Source organism: Athene cunicularia (genome assembly GCF_003259725.1).
Source record: "Athene cunicularia isolate RWA chromosome 2 unlocalized genomic scaffold, athCun1 chr2_part1, whole genome shotgun sequence".
NCBI classification, from domain to species: domain Eukaryota; kingdom Metazoa; phylum Chordata; class Aves; order Strigiformes; family Strigidae; genus Athene; species Athene cunicularia.
The window spans coordinates 87,859,724-87,874,864 of NW_020799095.1; the positions used below are offsets into that span (position 1 = coordinate 87,859,724).

Here is a 15,141-nt window from a genome sequence, read left to right on the forward strand (position 1 = left end):
CCAGCTGCCTGGCTTTCACGTTTGTATCCTGTACCACCATGTTGCTGTCAGCCTTTTCTTCGGCAAGTCCTCTTCACTCCCCTTTTATGATGGTCTTTCCCCAGGCCTCTCTCCTTGCCCTTCCTCCCTCATGGGAAACACAGGGATACCTTCAACCCTGCCGCTTCTTTGGCTCAGCCTCAAAAGTGCTTTGTCTTTTAGTCTGTATATGACTTACTGCATGTTGAAACAGAGCCTTTGGGTGAAGCATTCCCGAGAGACCTGGCTTCTGTGCAAGCCTACAGACAGCAGTGTTGACTAATTATTGCTGATGATGGGGGCAGCAATGACTGATGATTTGTGTCTGTAGTTTGGGTGTAGGAATGGCTGATAGATTCTCATCTTTAAAGCTGGAAGAAAACTGAATTAATTACAGAGTGTGAGGGTACCTCGTGGCTTTATTTCTAGTGATGCTGCTCAAGCAAAGACAGATACTGATACTGCCATAGTAGCATTCTATTTTTAACATCTGGATACCTCAGAGTTAGCTAGGAGCTACCTTATTTGAATATCCACTTGTCAATTGCTCTGACAAAGCACTTGCCATTAGCACAGGGTCTGACTCCAAGACTAGGATTAGACCCTAATTCTGAGCCAGGAACTTCTGAAGAACATCATCGTTTCCTTTTAAATCTTTAGAGCTTTAGAGAAGCACCCCATTCTTCAGCCAAGTATCTCTGTTATTACTAGTCCTGAGCAAATGCTGCCATTTATACTGAACTGTATGCTATTAGCTTTCCAATTTCAGAAGTATACATTGCAGATACAGCACCTTGTAACAAAGGGCTAGATTTCACTGGAAGACTATAACCAGTCTATAACCAGAATATAACCATATATTTGGTGGGGAGAAAATGCTAAATGAAATTGTATTTTTTCCTGGAGAACAGGTTCAGCATTAATTAGTTTGGATTTAATGCATCTGCAATGGAAGACTGCTCTACATCAGACACAGTGAATACTGAATTATTTAGATGGGGTCAAATTATAAAGCATTGTGATAATTTGTAGTTCTTACTTTTAAATTAGTATACTTCTTAAGCTTTTCAAGTAGTGTGTAATCCACTTCAGCCTTTTAATAATCATGACCTGTGTTTCTTTAAACTCTTGGGCTTTTGAAAAGGACTTAGTTATTTCCCCCCGAATGTTACCGATGTGGTAAGAGAGTTTCTCAGATGAAATATGTTCTTGTTCTTTTTTGCTTTTTCCTCACTGTCTTTTCTCAGCTGTGATGTGGTAGGCATGAAAATGAGTGCAGACGCTTCCTCAGAGGTGGAATACTGGGTTTTTTCCTTTGGAGGGTGAGAGTGAGGGAAGGGGGAAGGGGAAAGGAGAGACATGCTTTCTTTTCACCTCTGTCTGTGAAGGCTTGCTTTTGTTTCCACATCTGGTCAGGTGAAGAAAGAAATGGAGTTCAAGGCCAAACATCTTAGAGCCTTTAAAACGGTGCTATTGATTTGTACTTTACTTGACTTACACGTAACAATACATGCAGGGCAAGCAGGGCACTCATCCTGCCTGAGACGGACCACAGCACTTTTAGGCTCTTTTTCTCGTTACTCTCAGTGGTATCCATCCATATGTTTTCATAAAGAAAATTCAGTCCAGCACCCACGCCAAACTGTTAAATACGGAAATAATTGTTACCAGGATGTCAAATGTATTCCTACTGTAAGTGAATGCAGCTTCCAAATTTGGCTCAATAACCTACTCCTTTAGTCAAGTTTACTTCTAGCATAGGATCTTCAAACATTATCATTGTTCTGTTTTTACTTGAAGTCAATAGGAGTAAATGGACCAAGGAAGGTTCTTGAAAATCCCACTGCAACCCAAAGACAGATTAATATTGAAGTTCTGCACCAACAGAAAAAATGCAAACAAAGGAATTTATTGTTGGGTACTTAAAATGTTCCCCAGCACTTCCTAACAGAAAGTGTGATAAACAATGCACTGTTCAAGGCATGAAAGTATCTACAGTGGGATCTTTTTAACACCAGAGTTACAGAATACAGTTAGACATGCAACTTCAGTTGAGTGACAGCAGTGTGATTGTGAACATTATCATTCGGGAGGGAAATATGTTCGGTTTATTTTGATTTTTTCACTTGTTTCTCCTATCTTGGGAATTACTAACACCACAAAAAAGTGACTTCTCAAGCAATCATTAATATAAAGAAAACAAGCCTGGCAAATTCTTCAATTTAAAAAAAAAAAAAAGAAACAAAGGGAATTTAATAATGAAAGAAAAATGTAAGAGGACACTGCAAGAAATCATGCCAGATGTAGCATTTCTCCAACAATTTGCTCAATCAAAAAGGCAAGCCATTATTTATTCAGTACTTTTCATTGAATCCAGTTGTTTCTAAGTTGACTTTACAGCACAGGTCCTGTAGCACTTTATTTTACCGTTGCTTCAGGATATCCAGGCAACACTTCTGCAGGAGTCTAGTTATTCTAAAAGGACTCTGCCCTCTGAGCAGGGGGAGCTGGGGGGCACTTTGGAGCCCAGGGGTTGTGAACAGCACTGAGCTGTGTTCCATTTGGTGCAAGTTGTCTGTCTGAGGTGGGACACTCTTCCTCACTCTTCCTCCTGTGAGAGTCTTTGCCTTAGGGCGACTAGGTAGTCACATCCCAGGCTTTCCTGGACCTCCCTTTTGTTTTTTCTATCCAGGTCCCATCTGCTTCAGCCTTAATGTGTCATGCAACCTTTTCCCCTTCCCCCAGGTTGCTTTAACAGGCTTCAACATTTGCTTCTGTGGAACCCAGTGAACTACCAGCCTGTTGCTCTCTTTGCTTTGTCCCTGTGCTGTGCCATAGAGTGTTCAGCATCCTATGGTACAGGTAGCAGTGCATCTTCTAGTGGTAGCAAGGAAGGTTAACCACTGCGATGCCCACAGAGGGGAAGCCCCTATTGAAAAAGGAGGTGAAAACATAAAGGAAGCATTTTTTTTTTTTAACTTGACAAACTGTTACATCATTTAATATCTTTCCCAGTATTCTACAGTTATGGTTGAGGGGACATTATTTTATTCCCTTTGTCTTCAGGTGCTTATGACTCTTCAGAATATTTACCTCTGGGCTAAAAAGTGTTTATAGCAAGGATCTCAAATGGCTTCATTTACGGTACCTTTTTATATCAAAAAAGTCTCATAGAACCACCTGTCCTACTGTATAATATTCTTTGACCCTTCTGTCTTAAATTTTAAATCATAGTATAGTAGCAATAGTAACTTAAATAGAAAAATGATGCTGGGAAAGTATTTCCATTGATTATGCAAAGTGGTTTAGTTTTAATCATTTGTAACATAATACTAATGACATTTTCTGATGGATCTTTATATATGGAACCTTTTGTGTGTAGTGCCTCAAATATCGAAATTCAGTATAGGCATTTGTAATCTTAAGGATACTAAACTTCAGACCTCTTGTCTGAATTTCAGGAAAACATGATCTGGGTCATATTTTCCACTCACTGTTACCTTTCATCTTTGTGTAGAATAGCTGCCCTCTTCTCCTATTCTTCCCATCAGTTTTATTCCATAGAAAATCCTTAGACAGCATATTCAGCTTAGAATTTAACATATGGCCCACAGATGGCACGGAGATAAGTCCCTGCCACTGAAGGTGGTGAACACTGAGTGAGCCCAGAAGGCTAAAGGGAAGTCCAGCTGAATTCCTTCTTCCCCATGTCAGAAGGGGAGGCAAGCCTTATTTACTATTGCCTGCATCATTATGATGCTGGAGGAATACTTTGATCATACTGTGTTTATCTATGGGTAAAGGGACGACTTCACTTTATTGTTCTTGTCATTTGGACTCCATTTTAGAGAGGTGAAAAATAGAGGAAACTTAACTTGCATTATATAAATGCACAGATGTTTCCTTTATCAGGAACTGTCAGTGCTAGGTGAACGGTTGGACTAGATGATCTTCAAGGTCCTTTCCAACCTAGATGATTCTGTGTGATTTCTGTGTGAAATACACCATCATCTGCTTCTAAAGAGTGTCCCTTCTTGGAATGGACTAAAGTAAAACTTCAAAGTATTATTCTAAAAGCTATTCAGACACATGTATCATAAAAGTGGTGATTTTGCCTTCTCAGGCAAAAGTTCAACACTTCTGAACCCACAGGAGCAGCGTGTCTCAGTGTTTTTGTGAAGTATAGCCACCGAGGTTGAGAAAATCTGTTGAAAGCTCAGGGCACCTGCAGGTCTGACTCTGGTAAGCCACAGCTGCTGTGAAGCAGAAGGAGCCATGGCTGCAGCTTCTGCTGTCTGGGAATTCTCTCCCTCTTCCCCTTTGAGTCCTCTGGTTTGCATTGCCTCCCTACAGAAGAGGCATGATGGAGGCTCAGTGTCAGCTTCAGAGGTCATGCTGACATACCTCAGTCAGCATAGCAAGGGAAGATTTGTCTGTCTGCTTTTTGTAATGCCCTATCAGTATAAGCAGTGTACTAGAAGGAGACTGCAAGTGTCTGTCCTGTTGCTAGTTATATCATGTAGCTAGGAACTCAGCCTGAGTTGGGGGAAACTGGTGGAGGCGGAAAACCAGGGAGGGTCGTGTCCTGGTGGGGAAGGCGTGGGAAGATAAGGGAGTATAACGTCTGCCTGGCAGGGATGTTGATCATATGTGTCTGATTCAAATGGTCAGTAGCTGAAGTAAAATGCACGTAGATCTGAGCTGCTGGACTGGGGATTTACACAGTAAAAGAAGCAGTGTATCTTGAATGTTGTTCAAGCAAGCAGTAGCTTGAATTTTGTGCTTCTCCAGGACCAAATTAACTACCTGAATTCCTCTTGGGAGGTAACCAAAATGCTGCCAAAATGGTGACAGTTGGAGACCACAAAGTAACAAGGATTATATCCCTAGAAATCAGTCCTTTTCCCCTTTAAATTTCCATGCCAAGAAAATGTTTTTCTCAGAGTTGTGCTGTGTGGTGGGGATGGACATGGCTAGGAGCTAGGACTACATTTAGTAGAACAAGAGTAGAATAGCAGTTTGGGGTTTTCTCTTTATCTCAGGAGGAAGCTAAACAGCCTTTTTAGGGAATGTGAGACTTTGAGCAGACAAACACAAATTGCATAGGATAATTTAGAAGATTGTGCGTTTAAATTTAGTTTGCAGCACAACACTCTAAGCCTTTGCAGTATTTTTCTAAAAAGTTTCTCCTCTTTCTCATTCAAGTATACTGGATAATAATGTTATTATCTACATGGTGATTTTCACCCAAATGTCTGTAATTGCTTTACAGCTGTAAACATCAGGAGTCTCATTGTACAGCAGCTGAAGAAAAACATGCTGAAGTTTGTTACGTATTTAGGAATAGCTTTGAGAAAGAAAAAAAATCTGTGTTTGGACTCCATTTTTGCTGCAGGAGAACCAGATTTGGTATTTTTCATATTCCTTTTGTCATCTCTGAACTTTTTTCCATTCTACTATGTCCTTTTTGTGATAATGGACCAGATGACACACATTATTCAAAAGGCAGGGTACACTCTATTATATGGTGACATAATAATGTTCTCTGGTTTATTCTTTGTTCTATTCCTACTAATTCATAACATTCAATTTGCTTTTTTTTTTTTTATCACTGTTAAGTACAGACTTGACATTTTTGTAAAACTGTCTATTATAATGCCAGCATTTTGTTCTTAAATGGTAATAATAATCCCAGGACCTATCACTGATATATATGTGTATAGATGGACTTTTCTCCATATGGGTTATTTTACATTTAGCTGCATTGAATTACATCAGCCATTTTATAACCCAGTCACTTAGTCTTGTAAGGTTTCTGCCACATTTCAGTTAGCCATATTTTTTAGCACCCTGAGTAACCTGATACTACCAGAAGTCTCTACACCTCACTTTTCATACCCTTTGCCTATTATTTATGAACAGACTGAAGAACAGGGCTGAACACAGACCCCTCCTGGACTCTACTGGGGACATCTCTCTGATCTGAAAAGTGACTGTCTGTGCCCTAATGATTCTTTTGGGCTAGCCAACCCTTTTTCCATGTGATTCATCCTTTGGTGCATTAGCTTATTTAGAGTTTTTGATGAAGGCTTTTATCAAGTGCATATTTAGGCATCTGAGGCTCTCCCTCGTGCACCTGCTTCTTTATTCCTTTAAAGGACTTCAGCAGGTTTCTGAGGCACAGATCCCTTTTGCAAAGTCACACTGGCTCTTCCATGGCATGCCATATTTATTTTGTGGGTCCTTTTCTGCCATAGTTTTGTTCTTCTGACTGCTTTTCTGCTAATTTGCCTGGGAACACTCTACAGGAACCCTTCACGAATTAGGAAACTGAAAGTTTACCGGTCAGCAAGTGCCAGGCTTTTGTGTATGAGGACGGAACCTGAACCTCTCCCCGTCTTCACAGTAAACACTGAGGCAAAGAAGCTGTTTAGTTCTTGTTGCATTTTCATCTTTTCTAAAGGCTCTTTCTTGTACAGACTGTCAGCCACTGTAATTGTGGACAATGCCTTCCACATGCTACTTCAGTTGTAGCTATATTAAATAATGTTTAAAAAAAAAAAATCTTAGTGCTTAGCTTGTGGTTTTCCCATTGCTTCTGTCATATACACTGTCCTGTGTTATGTACGACCTACAGGAGGAATCCTTGCCTAAAGGTTTTGGGATTTAAATAGGTTTGGATCTAAAATAATCCAAAATATAGCAACCAGGCTATTAATTTCCCTTTTCTCTTTCCATACCTTGTAAACATCCCAGGAGACTCTGCACCCAGACTAGGGGGCAGAAGCACTCATGACAACTTCTGCAGCCGTGGACCCCTGGTTATTCAGACTGTGGGGCTGGTTAGAGGGTAGAGAGACACTTTTGCTTCCTGTGCTCATATTTCCTTCTTAAGCAGTTGAGACGTGTCTGGCACACTCACTCAAATGCAGAAGCTGGAAAGTTTATATGAAGTTTAGCTCCTACTGACATATCAGAAAAACACACTATTTCATTGTTATCATAGAAGGTATTGATAGTTAGAAAACTATTGCAAAAAGATACTATTAATAAAGTAGTTTAAGCATAAATAAGAAAATTTTAAAATTGTACCACTGAGTGAGATTCAGTCAAAGAATCCCCCTCAAATGCCATTAAAAAAAAATAAGAGTACAAGACCTGAACTGTTAAGAGAAATTTGAAATGTCAGATACAGGAAGCATAAATACCATAATGATGAGGAAAGGGGTGTAAGAAATATGAAATACAGGCCTGAAAGGCAGAAAATACTCCCATGATGACCGAAGCAATGTTTTCATATCTGTGTTTTGTACTATATTGTACAGGTCTCTGCTTTCAGAGACCATTAAAGAGTTAGATCTCAAATGAAGATACAGGGCAGAGGAAGGGAAATGTTAAATTTATTTTTAATAAGTTATTTTAAATATTGTTTGAACCATATAAAATAGGTGAGGAAAAGGGCTCAAGAGACAGAATCAGAGAATGTCACCCGCTTACTGTTCAGATAAAGTAACTTTTGCTGGACCTGGACAAGAAAAGTTGTTTTCATTTCTATAATACCTATGAATCTTATCAATGCCAGCATAATTTTTACCCACTTATGAAGAAAATATAAGATGCTCTATTTGCAGTCAGTGTTTCCAAAGACAGATCTACTGACCCATCATTGCTTATAACTTTAAGGTTACATGAAGTAGACTCATGTTGTATAACTGTATTTTCATATGATTGCTCTTTTGCTTCAGATTTGCTCCTGTCTCTATTATCTACATTTGTTTACAATGAGAATTGTTCCCCTAGTTGGTTTAAAACTCTAGGGTAGTTATAAGAATAGCCTACAACAACCTATAATCCATTTTATATGGCTTCTTATTTCTTTCCTTTAAAATTGTTGTATTTACTTTTTACACGTTCTGAATGTGGATGGTGCTTTTTGCAATACTCACCCTGATGCAGTTTCTTCTCCAAAACGTAGGCTGCCCATGTGTCCCAAGCTAAATGTAAGTTCCATGTTGAAAGCTTGCTACCTAAGGTACCATGAAAATTAGAAAAGGAGATGGCAAGTCTAAGAAGAAAAAGGTAAGAAGTGGGCAAAGAAAGAATAAAATTGGCATTGCTCACAAATAAAATGGAATAAAATTTCCCTACTCACCATTGTAGGTTCTAAATCATTGATGGGGTCGACACTATGTTTCTCAAAGATGAACTTTTCAGCCCATTTTGTTTATATCTGACATTTTAATACTAGCATTGAATTATAGATCTTTTCAGTCACCTTAATTATGCAAGAGCATGGTTATTGATGAAAATGTGACTTTGTCAAAGGGTTTTTTCTGGTACATATAAAAAAGGGAATATGCACATAGCCTTACAGTAGAGTTGGAAACAGAGAGAGGAGGATGAGTGAAGTCTGAAGCTGATCACTAAGTCTTCCAGCTGCATTATTTTAAAGGTCCTTTCTGACCCCTGAGGGATGCTGTCCAGCTGAGCAATGCAGGATGACTAAGGTTAATATTCTACAGCGAGAAGGAAGAAATGAATAGGATGAGGAAAGAAAACATTGTTTTGGATCTCTCCAGGGCTTCATGCTTTCTGAGCTAGTTAGAAAGTGCTAAAGTTCAGTCCAGTGTTCCCTCTCCCCTGTGTGCTGAAGGAGTGATCCCAGGGCAGTTTCGGTTCATGTGCTCAGCATAGGAGCTGCTTATTGTTCTCAACACAAAACTGTAGCTCAGGCATGTACAGTGAGACAACCCTGGAAATCTGCAGTAGCGTTTTACATAAGCGTATCAATAAGTGTCATATGATGGCATTCGACACAAAGCATTTGGTTTTCATATTAATGTGTTGGTTAATGGTTGTTTCAAAAATCTGCATGAACTGGGAGGAAAGGCATGAAGTTCTAAATGCATGAAAAAGTGTAAAATTGCATAGCACCAGCAAAAGACATTATAAAAGACTCATGCTGTTCTAAACAGCGAGAGCTTCTAGCCCACTCTTTTCCCCCAAACCGTCTAAAAGCACCCAGCTGTGAGCCCTTTTAATGAAAGTCTGAAGTCTACATTTAAAATAAAGATGTTAAATTTATGTTTTGAAATGAATTTTTAAAAGATTACAAGGCCACTAGGCAATGCTGAAAACTCTTATTATGTGGGGCAGCTAAGAGTAGCTACTGAACCCCTCCCCAAAGTGTTTCTTCTTATTTATTGTTAAGGCCTGCCATCCTTTTTCTGACTCTTTGCACTGCTCTTCATTATCTATTCTTTTTTATATTTTGATCTAACTGAATAAATATACCTTGCTTCTGAAATTTCTGTTCATCTGTTTTAAAGATCCACAGACATCTTAGGTGTTACAGAGTACATATTAATAATATTTTTGGAAGTCCTGCAGTGGCACAATAACAGATTTATGTGTTTGATATCTTAATGTTTCAGACAGCCTCACGTAGACAGAATGTTTTTCCAGTCACAAAATCATCAAGAGACCAGCCCCAAATCAGTTTTGTGGGACACTGACAAAAATTTAACAGGAGTAGGAAACTGATAAAGTGACTGCATAATTACCCATCAGTATCAGGTATGGTCTGTTTATAAGAGCCAGGTACTAAAAATAAGACTTGGCCAAGTTTCCTTGGCATTTCTCTGTAGTAATCCTAAAAGGTCACTGATGTGGAAATGTGACTTCTCTGTCCCTCAACAATCTGGTCTGTTTATAACAGTTTTAGTGATTTTTTAAGTATTCTAAAGGCATGTCAGCTATGTCTTCACATTGCAAAGAGTACTTTGGAAAAGAATACTCCACCCAGTGGATGTTGCAACTGTCTGGTCAGTGCAAAAGGGGCCAAGGTAGGGTGCAGACTGGGTGTTTGGGACTTAAACACTTTTAGGGTGTCTGGTACCATTTCAGATTGGAGAAGGGAGTTCTTTCAGCCTGTTCATGAGCCTTTTGAGCCAGTCTGCTTTAAAGATGTGCGTTTAATGGACCCAGAGGCCCCAAATATATTTCATAGAGCCTTGATCAGACAAAAGCAAAGACTTGGAAACAAAGAGGTGGCCCATGGGCCTTGTGAATTTCTTGCAGAAAGTCTTGAGTCTTGAAACCACCTGCAGGTCTTTTATCTGTTGTGAGAAACTGTGAATTTTATTTTAATTTTTTTTTTTAAATTTTTCATATTGATAGTGCAAGTGACCTTTGAAGTAGCTACTGAGTCAATACATGGCTCTAGATATATTCACAGGTTTTCTTCTTTCCCCCACTTAGTATAGCAAAAATGGAAACAAAGTGATCATTTGAATAAAGCATGGTGGATTATAATGATATATACAACTAAAATTTATTAGTAGTATATACACTTAAACAGAATCCTTCTTTTAGTGGTCATCTCCACTACTGATTAAATGAGCTGCTGGCATGCACATCTGAGTGGCAGGACCTGCAATATTCATCTGTGTTCCAGTGCACTGTGTGTTTTCCCATCTATAAATGTATAATGTGATACCTTAGGTCCATTTCTGCCATTCGTGTAAGCTGTAATTTGGAATTATATAAAAGCAATATAGTCAATATTCATGTAAGCATTAATAAAATGTTTCCAGTTATGTATTTACTGAGAATTTTATAACACTCTTATATGAGGGATAAACATCAAAAATACTATTTTCCATTTGAAAAGAGCCCTCCTTCCATTTTTTTTTTCATACATCTTAAAGAAGCTGTTAAACAGTTTACCTTAATGTTTAAAGATATGCTAGCTATAACTGTTGTTTGAAGAGCTAGTTAGGATCAAGGTAATAAAAAATGTTATGTTCTTCTTGTTGAACCTGTTTCAAGTAACAAGTAAGTATACCTAAGCAGATTTTATTATAGGGAGAAACCCAAAATAGCTGGAAGTTTTTGCAAAGTACTACCTCGCTTTGTCACAGGCTGAGTAATAGCAGAGCATAATGCAACTTAACAATTAATTCCTGATTCTCTTCCATATTTAAGACATTCCAGTGCTTATCAGCTGAAAATAAGAAATCATTGGAAAGTGTATGGCATCTGTTGCGCACTGCATCATGCATTTCAGTACCAGGAAAATTACAAAACCAAGGGAGGAGCCTGTGTATGAAAACCATTTTTTCCCCACCTATAGCAGATGGTCAGATTTCCAATTTAAAATTTTCTTGGAGTTTTGGCATGGTGCCATCTGTCTCCACAGCTGCAACAGTGCAATAACTCTGTCACCTCTCTTAGAAAATGTTTCTTGAGAGTAAATTTAATGACTAGTGAAGTGTTGAATTTACAGCTGCTGGGAGCAGAATATAATATGTAAGAGATGGCCACAAGGCCCTTCTAATTTCCCTCACCTGGCTGTAAGTAAGGTTGTGTTTATATGAAACTGTTGTGAACAGCATTAGGCAGTTGGAGGGAAGATGTTTCCGCTTATTTATTTTCTCAGGCCCTTCAGTAATCCTGTGTACAAAGAATTGATCAGCAGTGTCAGTGGAGATCCTGCACGAAGAGTTTGGCTGAGATTATGAAAAATTCATAATCATTATCACTGCAAGAAGACTGTTTTCTGTAAGGTTTTTTTTTTTGGTCTCAGCTCTGTCAGTCTCTATTAACTTTGGAAATACTAGTGTAGACGGGTGGTTGTAATTTTAAATACCTTGCCAAGTGGTCAGCCTATCTATCTGTGTAGGTATGCAGTTGGAGATGGTGGCCCACCTTTGCAGAGCTGCCAAGATAGTTTTCTGAAGTAGCACCGAATGGGCATTTGTGGCATGGGAGATGCTTTTACCAATTTTCTCTGGTGAAGGCAAGTCAGACTCGTCCAGATGGAAGATGGGTATCAGGCACTACTAGATTGAATTTTATTTGAAATTTGGTTCTGGGATGAAGGTCTTTCTATCCCATGGCCACAATCTGAATTGCAAAGTCTGATCTGTAGTCTCCGTGTCTGCAATAGCATGGAGGTTATGCATATGTGAAATTTACTTTCTTTTACAAAGTCATGTGAGGTTTGGCTGGCTCTTCCACTTTTGTAAACTTAGAAATAAGATTAGTGACATACAGTTTCCAGATCTTGGGAGGCTTTCAAAACCTTTGTTACCCTTGTCACCTTCAGATGACAGGTGCTTTGCCAGCATTTTTGGAAAATGTCAGTTGGATACTCTGGATCCAGCAGGTTTCTCCACATGTTCAGTCAGCCTTGAGCTACACTCCCAGATGAGGCTTGCAGGAGTGGTTTCTTTTACGGTTTATCCAAGGAATGGATCAGTTCCTGGAAAACTCAGGTGACCGGAAAGAGAGAGCAGTGGAGATGAGGTGTCTCCATTAGAAAACTGGTGCTGGATGCACAGGGACAACTACTGCTCTGTCAGAGGAAACCGCATGGGCAAGAGCTGCTTGACAATGGAGGAAATCGCAGTGCAGAGATCCTTTTCTTCACACTCTCACAAAGAGTGTCCTTTCTGAAAAATTGCATCTATGTTTGATTCGACCCCAATTATCTCTTCTTTGTCTTCTCTGCCCCTCAGTCTCACTCTCTCTAGGGCAAAACACACCTCAAAAGTGTGTTCGGGCTCCTCCATCTTCCCACATGTTGCTGCTGCAGAGCCAACCCCATGCAAAATTGCATTTCTGAATAAACAAGGGTTCTTCCCAGTGGAGCTATGAGACATGTTTCTGGGTTTGCATGATACTGTCTGCATTAAGCTCTATCACAGTGGCACAGTTTGAATTCTGAACAGCCATTATCAGCTATTTGAATACAGCAAATGAGTCCTACATGCTGCATTAATATATCAATGTATCTCTTTAGGTAGCATTAGGAGCCTTAGTGTGGTAGTATTCATTTTTCTGTCACTTTTTAAATTGACCGACATGTATTCCTTAAATCTTTTGTGTCTGCTCTGGTTTTGGTGATCATAATGATTTTCTAGGTTTGGTATTGAAGGTATTTCTATTAAAGGGAAGGTGATGAAAGTGAAGAAAGATAACCTTGTAGCAAAACAATTGGACAGGAACAAGTTGTGTTGTGGCATCCTGCCTTGGCCTTGTGTTGTCACCCTGGATAAATCATTTTATCTCTCTCTACTGTTCTTCCTCATCCACTGAAATGGCCACGATAATATCTAATTTTTATCACAGTTTGTATGACTTATCTGCTTATGCTGTAAGTAATGGACTGGCTCTCATCTGTGTCTTTCAGAAGGGAGATCTGATCTTCACTGCAGCCTCTAGGTATTACAATATTTCACATAGCTGTTAATGATAATGACTGGAAGTGATGAGTAATGTTTAAAATCTAAGCTATTCAGAGGCCACATTTCAGATTTCTGCTATCAAATCATCTTGAAGACAGCAGCATTTTCCCCTTAGAGAGTGAATAATTAAGAGTAGATTAATACACTATCTGACAACTTTTTGTCAGATATTTTCTGCTGCTTTTAAGGGAAAGTTTCAAATCTGAAACATTTGTCTCCAATAGACAGAAGCCCTAGTCAAATTAATTATTATTTGCATAAAAATCAGGTCCTCAAAAATTGCTTGAGTCCTTGATCCTGCAAGCACTTAAAGGCGTTCTTAATCTTACACATGCTCAGTTCCATTTAGTTTATTTAGATCACACAGATGATCAAGGTTAAGTCTCTGCCCAGGCATTTATAGGATTGGAGCCTCAGATTATGTATGCTAAGTGGCAAAACACCATTTCAGATTCAAAACACCACCTCATCGAAAACCATTTTGTAGAAAATACTATTATTATAGAAAATTCACCAAAAGCCACCTGTTTTTCTTGGGTTTATAGCTGAGAAATGAAAGAACTTTGCATTCCAGATAGTTTTCTTTTTCATTTACTCTATTTTACCCTAATTTTAAAATGCAGGTATATGACAATCTCCTTCCTACAGGCTGGTTTGCAATCTACTCATTCAAATGATGAAGGCCAGAGGTACCTCCAAAAGCTTTTTCTGCCCTAGGTTTCATTTTACAAACAAGCCAAAAGACCAGGACAATCAGGCACTTTGAATAAAAAAGAGAGCCCCTTAACCAACTTCTCACCAGACTTTCTGTGCTTTTCTGCTAGATTGTGATGCTCAGAAATAATTTTTGCCCCTTCCAAAGCATGTTTTCTCAGCTCCTTTTGGGACATTTTTGTCAACACATGCATGCATATAACCTAACACAGAAAGAAAATAAAGCAGGACATACACCTACCTGCTTTCTGTTATTTTTCAGCTGCAATACTATTGAAATGCATCAGCTGGGTGCTACCCTTGTTGACTGTTTCCTAGAACTGACCTTATCTTTCTTTATAGATGGGAAAGGGCATGGAGAGAAATGCAGATTGTTTCCTTGAGCTCTTCCCAAGCAACTTCCATAACTTTTCTTAGAGGAAAGTGCATATCCATGTATGGACCCTGAGTCTTTCTTCACATTAGGACTTCCATAGCATTGTCAAGCATATGTGACATGATTTCAAGAGCAAGGAAAACGTTTGGGCTTTATGGTAGATGTACACACTTCTGATGTGCTCAAGCTTCTGCTGACATCAGGTCTTGTTTCAGCAATGACAGAAAAACCTCATGATCAGGCTTTTATTGCTTTTCTTACTATTGCTCACAGAGATGAAGGCTTCTTTTTCTGACTGCAGCACCAAGCTCTGAAGGCAGTGATCAGGGAAGGGAGATGACTGAAATGGTTATAGAAAGGCTACGCCTTATTTACATCAGAGCGATGTTCACATGAAAGCTCGTTTCTCTTCTGCTGCAGAAGAAATTGAAGTGAGGCGCAGAAAACAGAAGGAGCTGGGCTTTTAGCACCATGGCAAGGTAGATCCATTAGCCATCCATCCCCCACGTGTAAACAAATGCTGTAATTCTGGAGGCTCGATAAAACATGACACCTCTATTCCAGTGCTTAATCTGCCGAGCTGGTCCCTAGACTAAAGCAATGCCTTCAGGTTTTGTGCCAGGACAGAATTTGACCAAAACTATGTTGCGATTTAGAATCAACTTGAGTTAGGTGTGCCACCTTATGGAAGCTAATTGGTTGCTTCAGTGTCAGTTTTTACCACTCTTTTACTTTGTTTCAGCCTTCAGATTCTTCAGGAGTATAAATGAGAGCTCTGTTGCT

The 15,141-nt window shown here is 39.2% G+C and overlaps 1 protein-coding gene across 1 annotated transcript in view; it reads left to right on the forward strand.

Annotated features, from left to right (window-relative positions):
- The window catches only part of TMEFF1 (transmembrane protein with EGF like and two follistatin like domains 1), an 85,426-nt gene that overhangs the window by 5,514 nt on the left and 64,771 nt on the right, over positions 1-15,141 (forward strand). The window contains exons 2-3 of the mRNA XM_026841408.1: positions 1,340-1,371; positions 4,024-4,033. Of these exons, the coding sequence (XP_026697209.1) occupies positions 1,340-1,371; positions 4,024-4,033 (42 nt within the window). The remainder of the gene's footprint in view (positions 1-1,339; positions 1,372-4,023; positions 4,034-15,141) is intronic.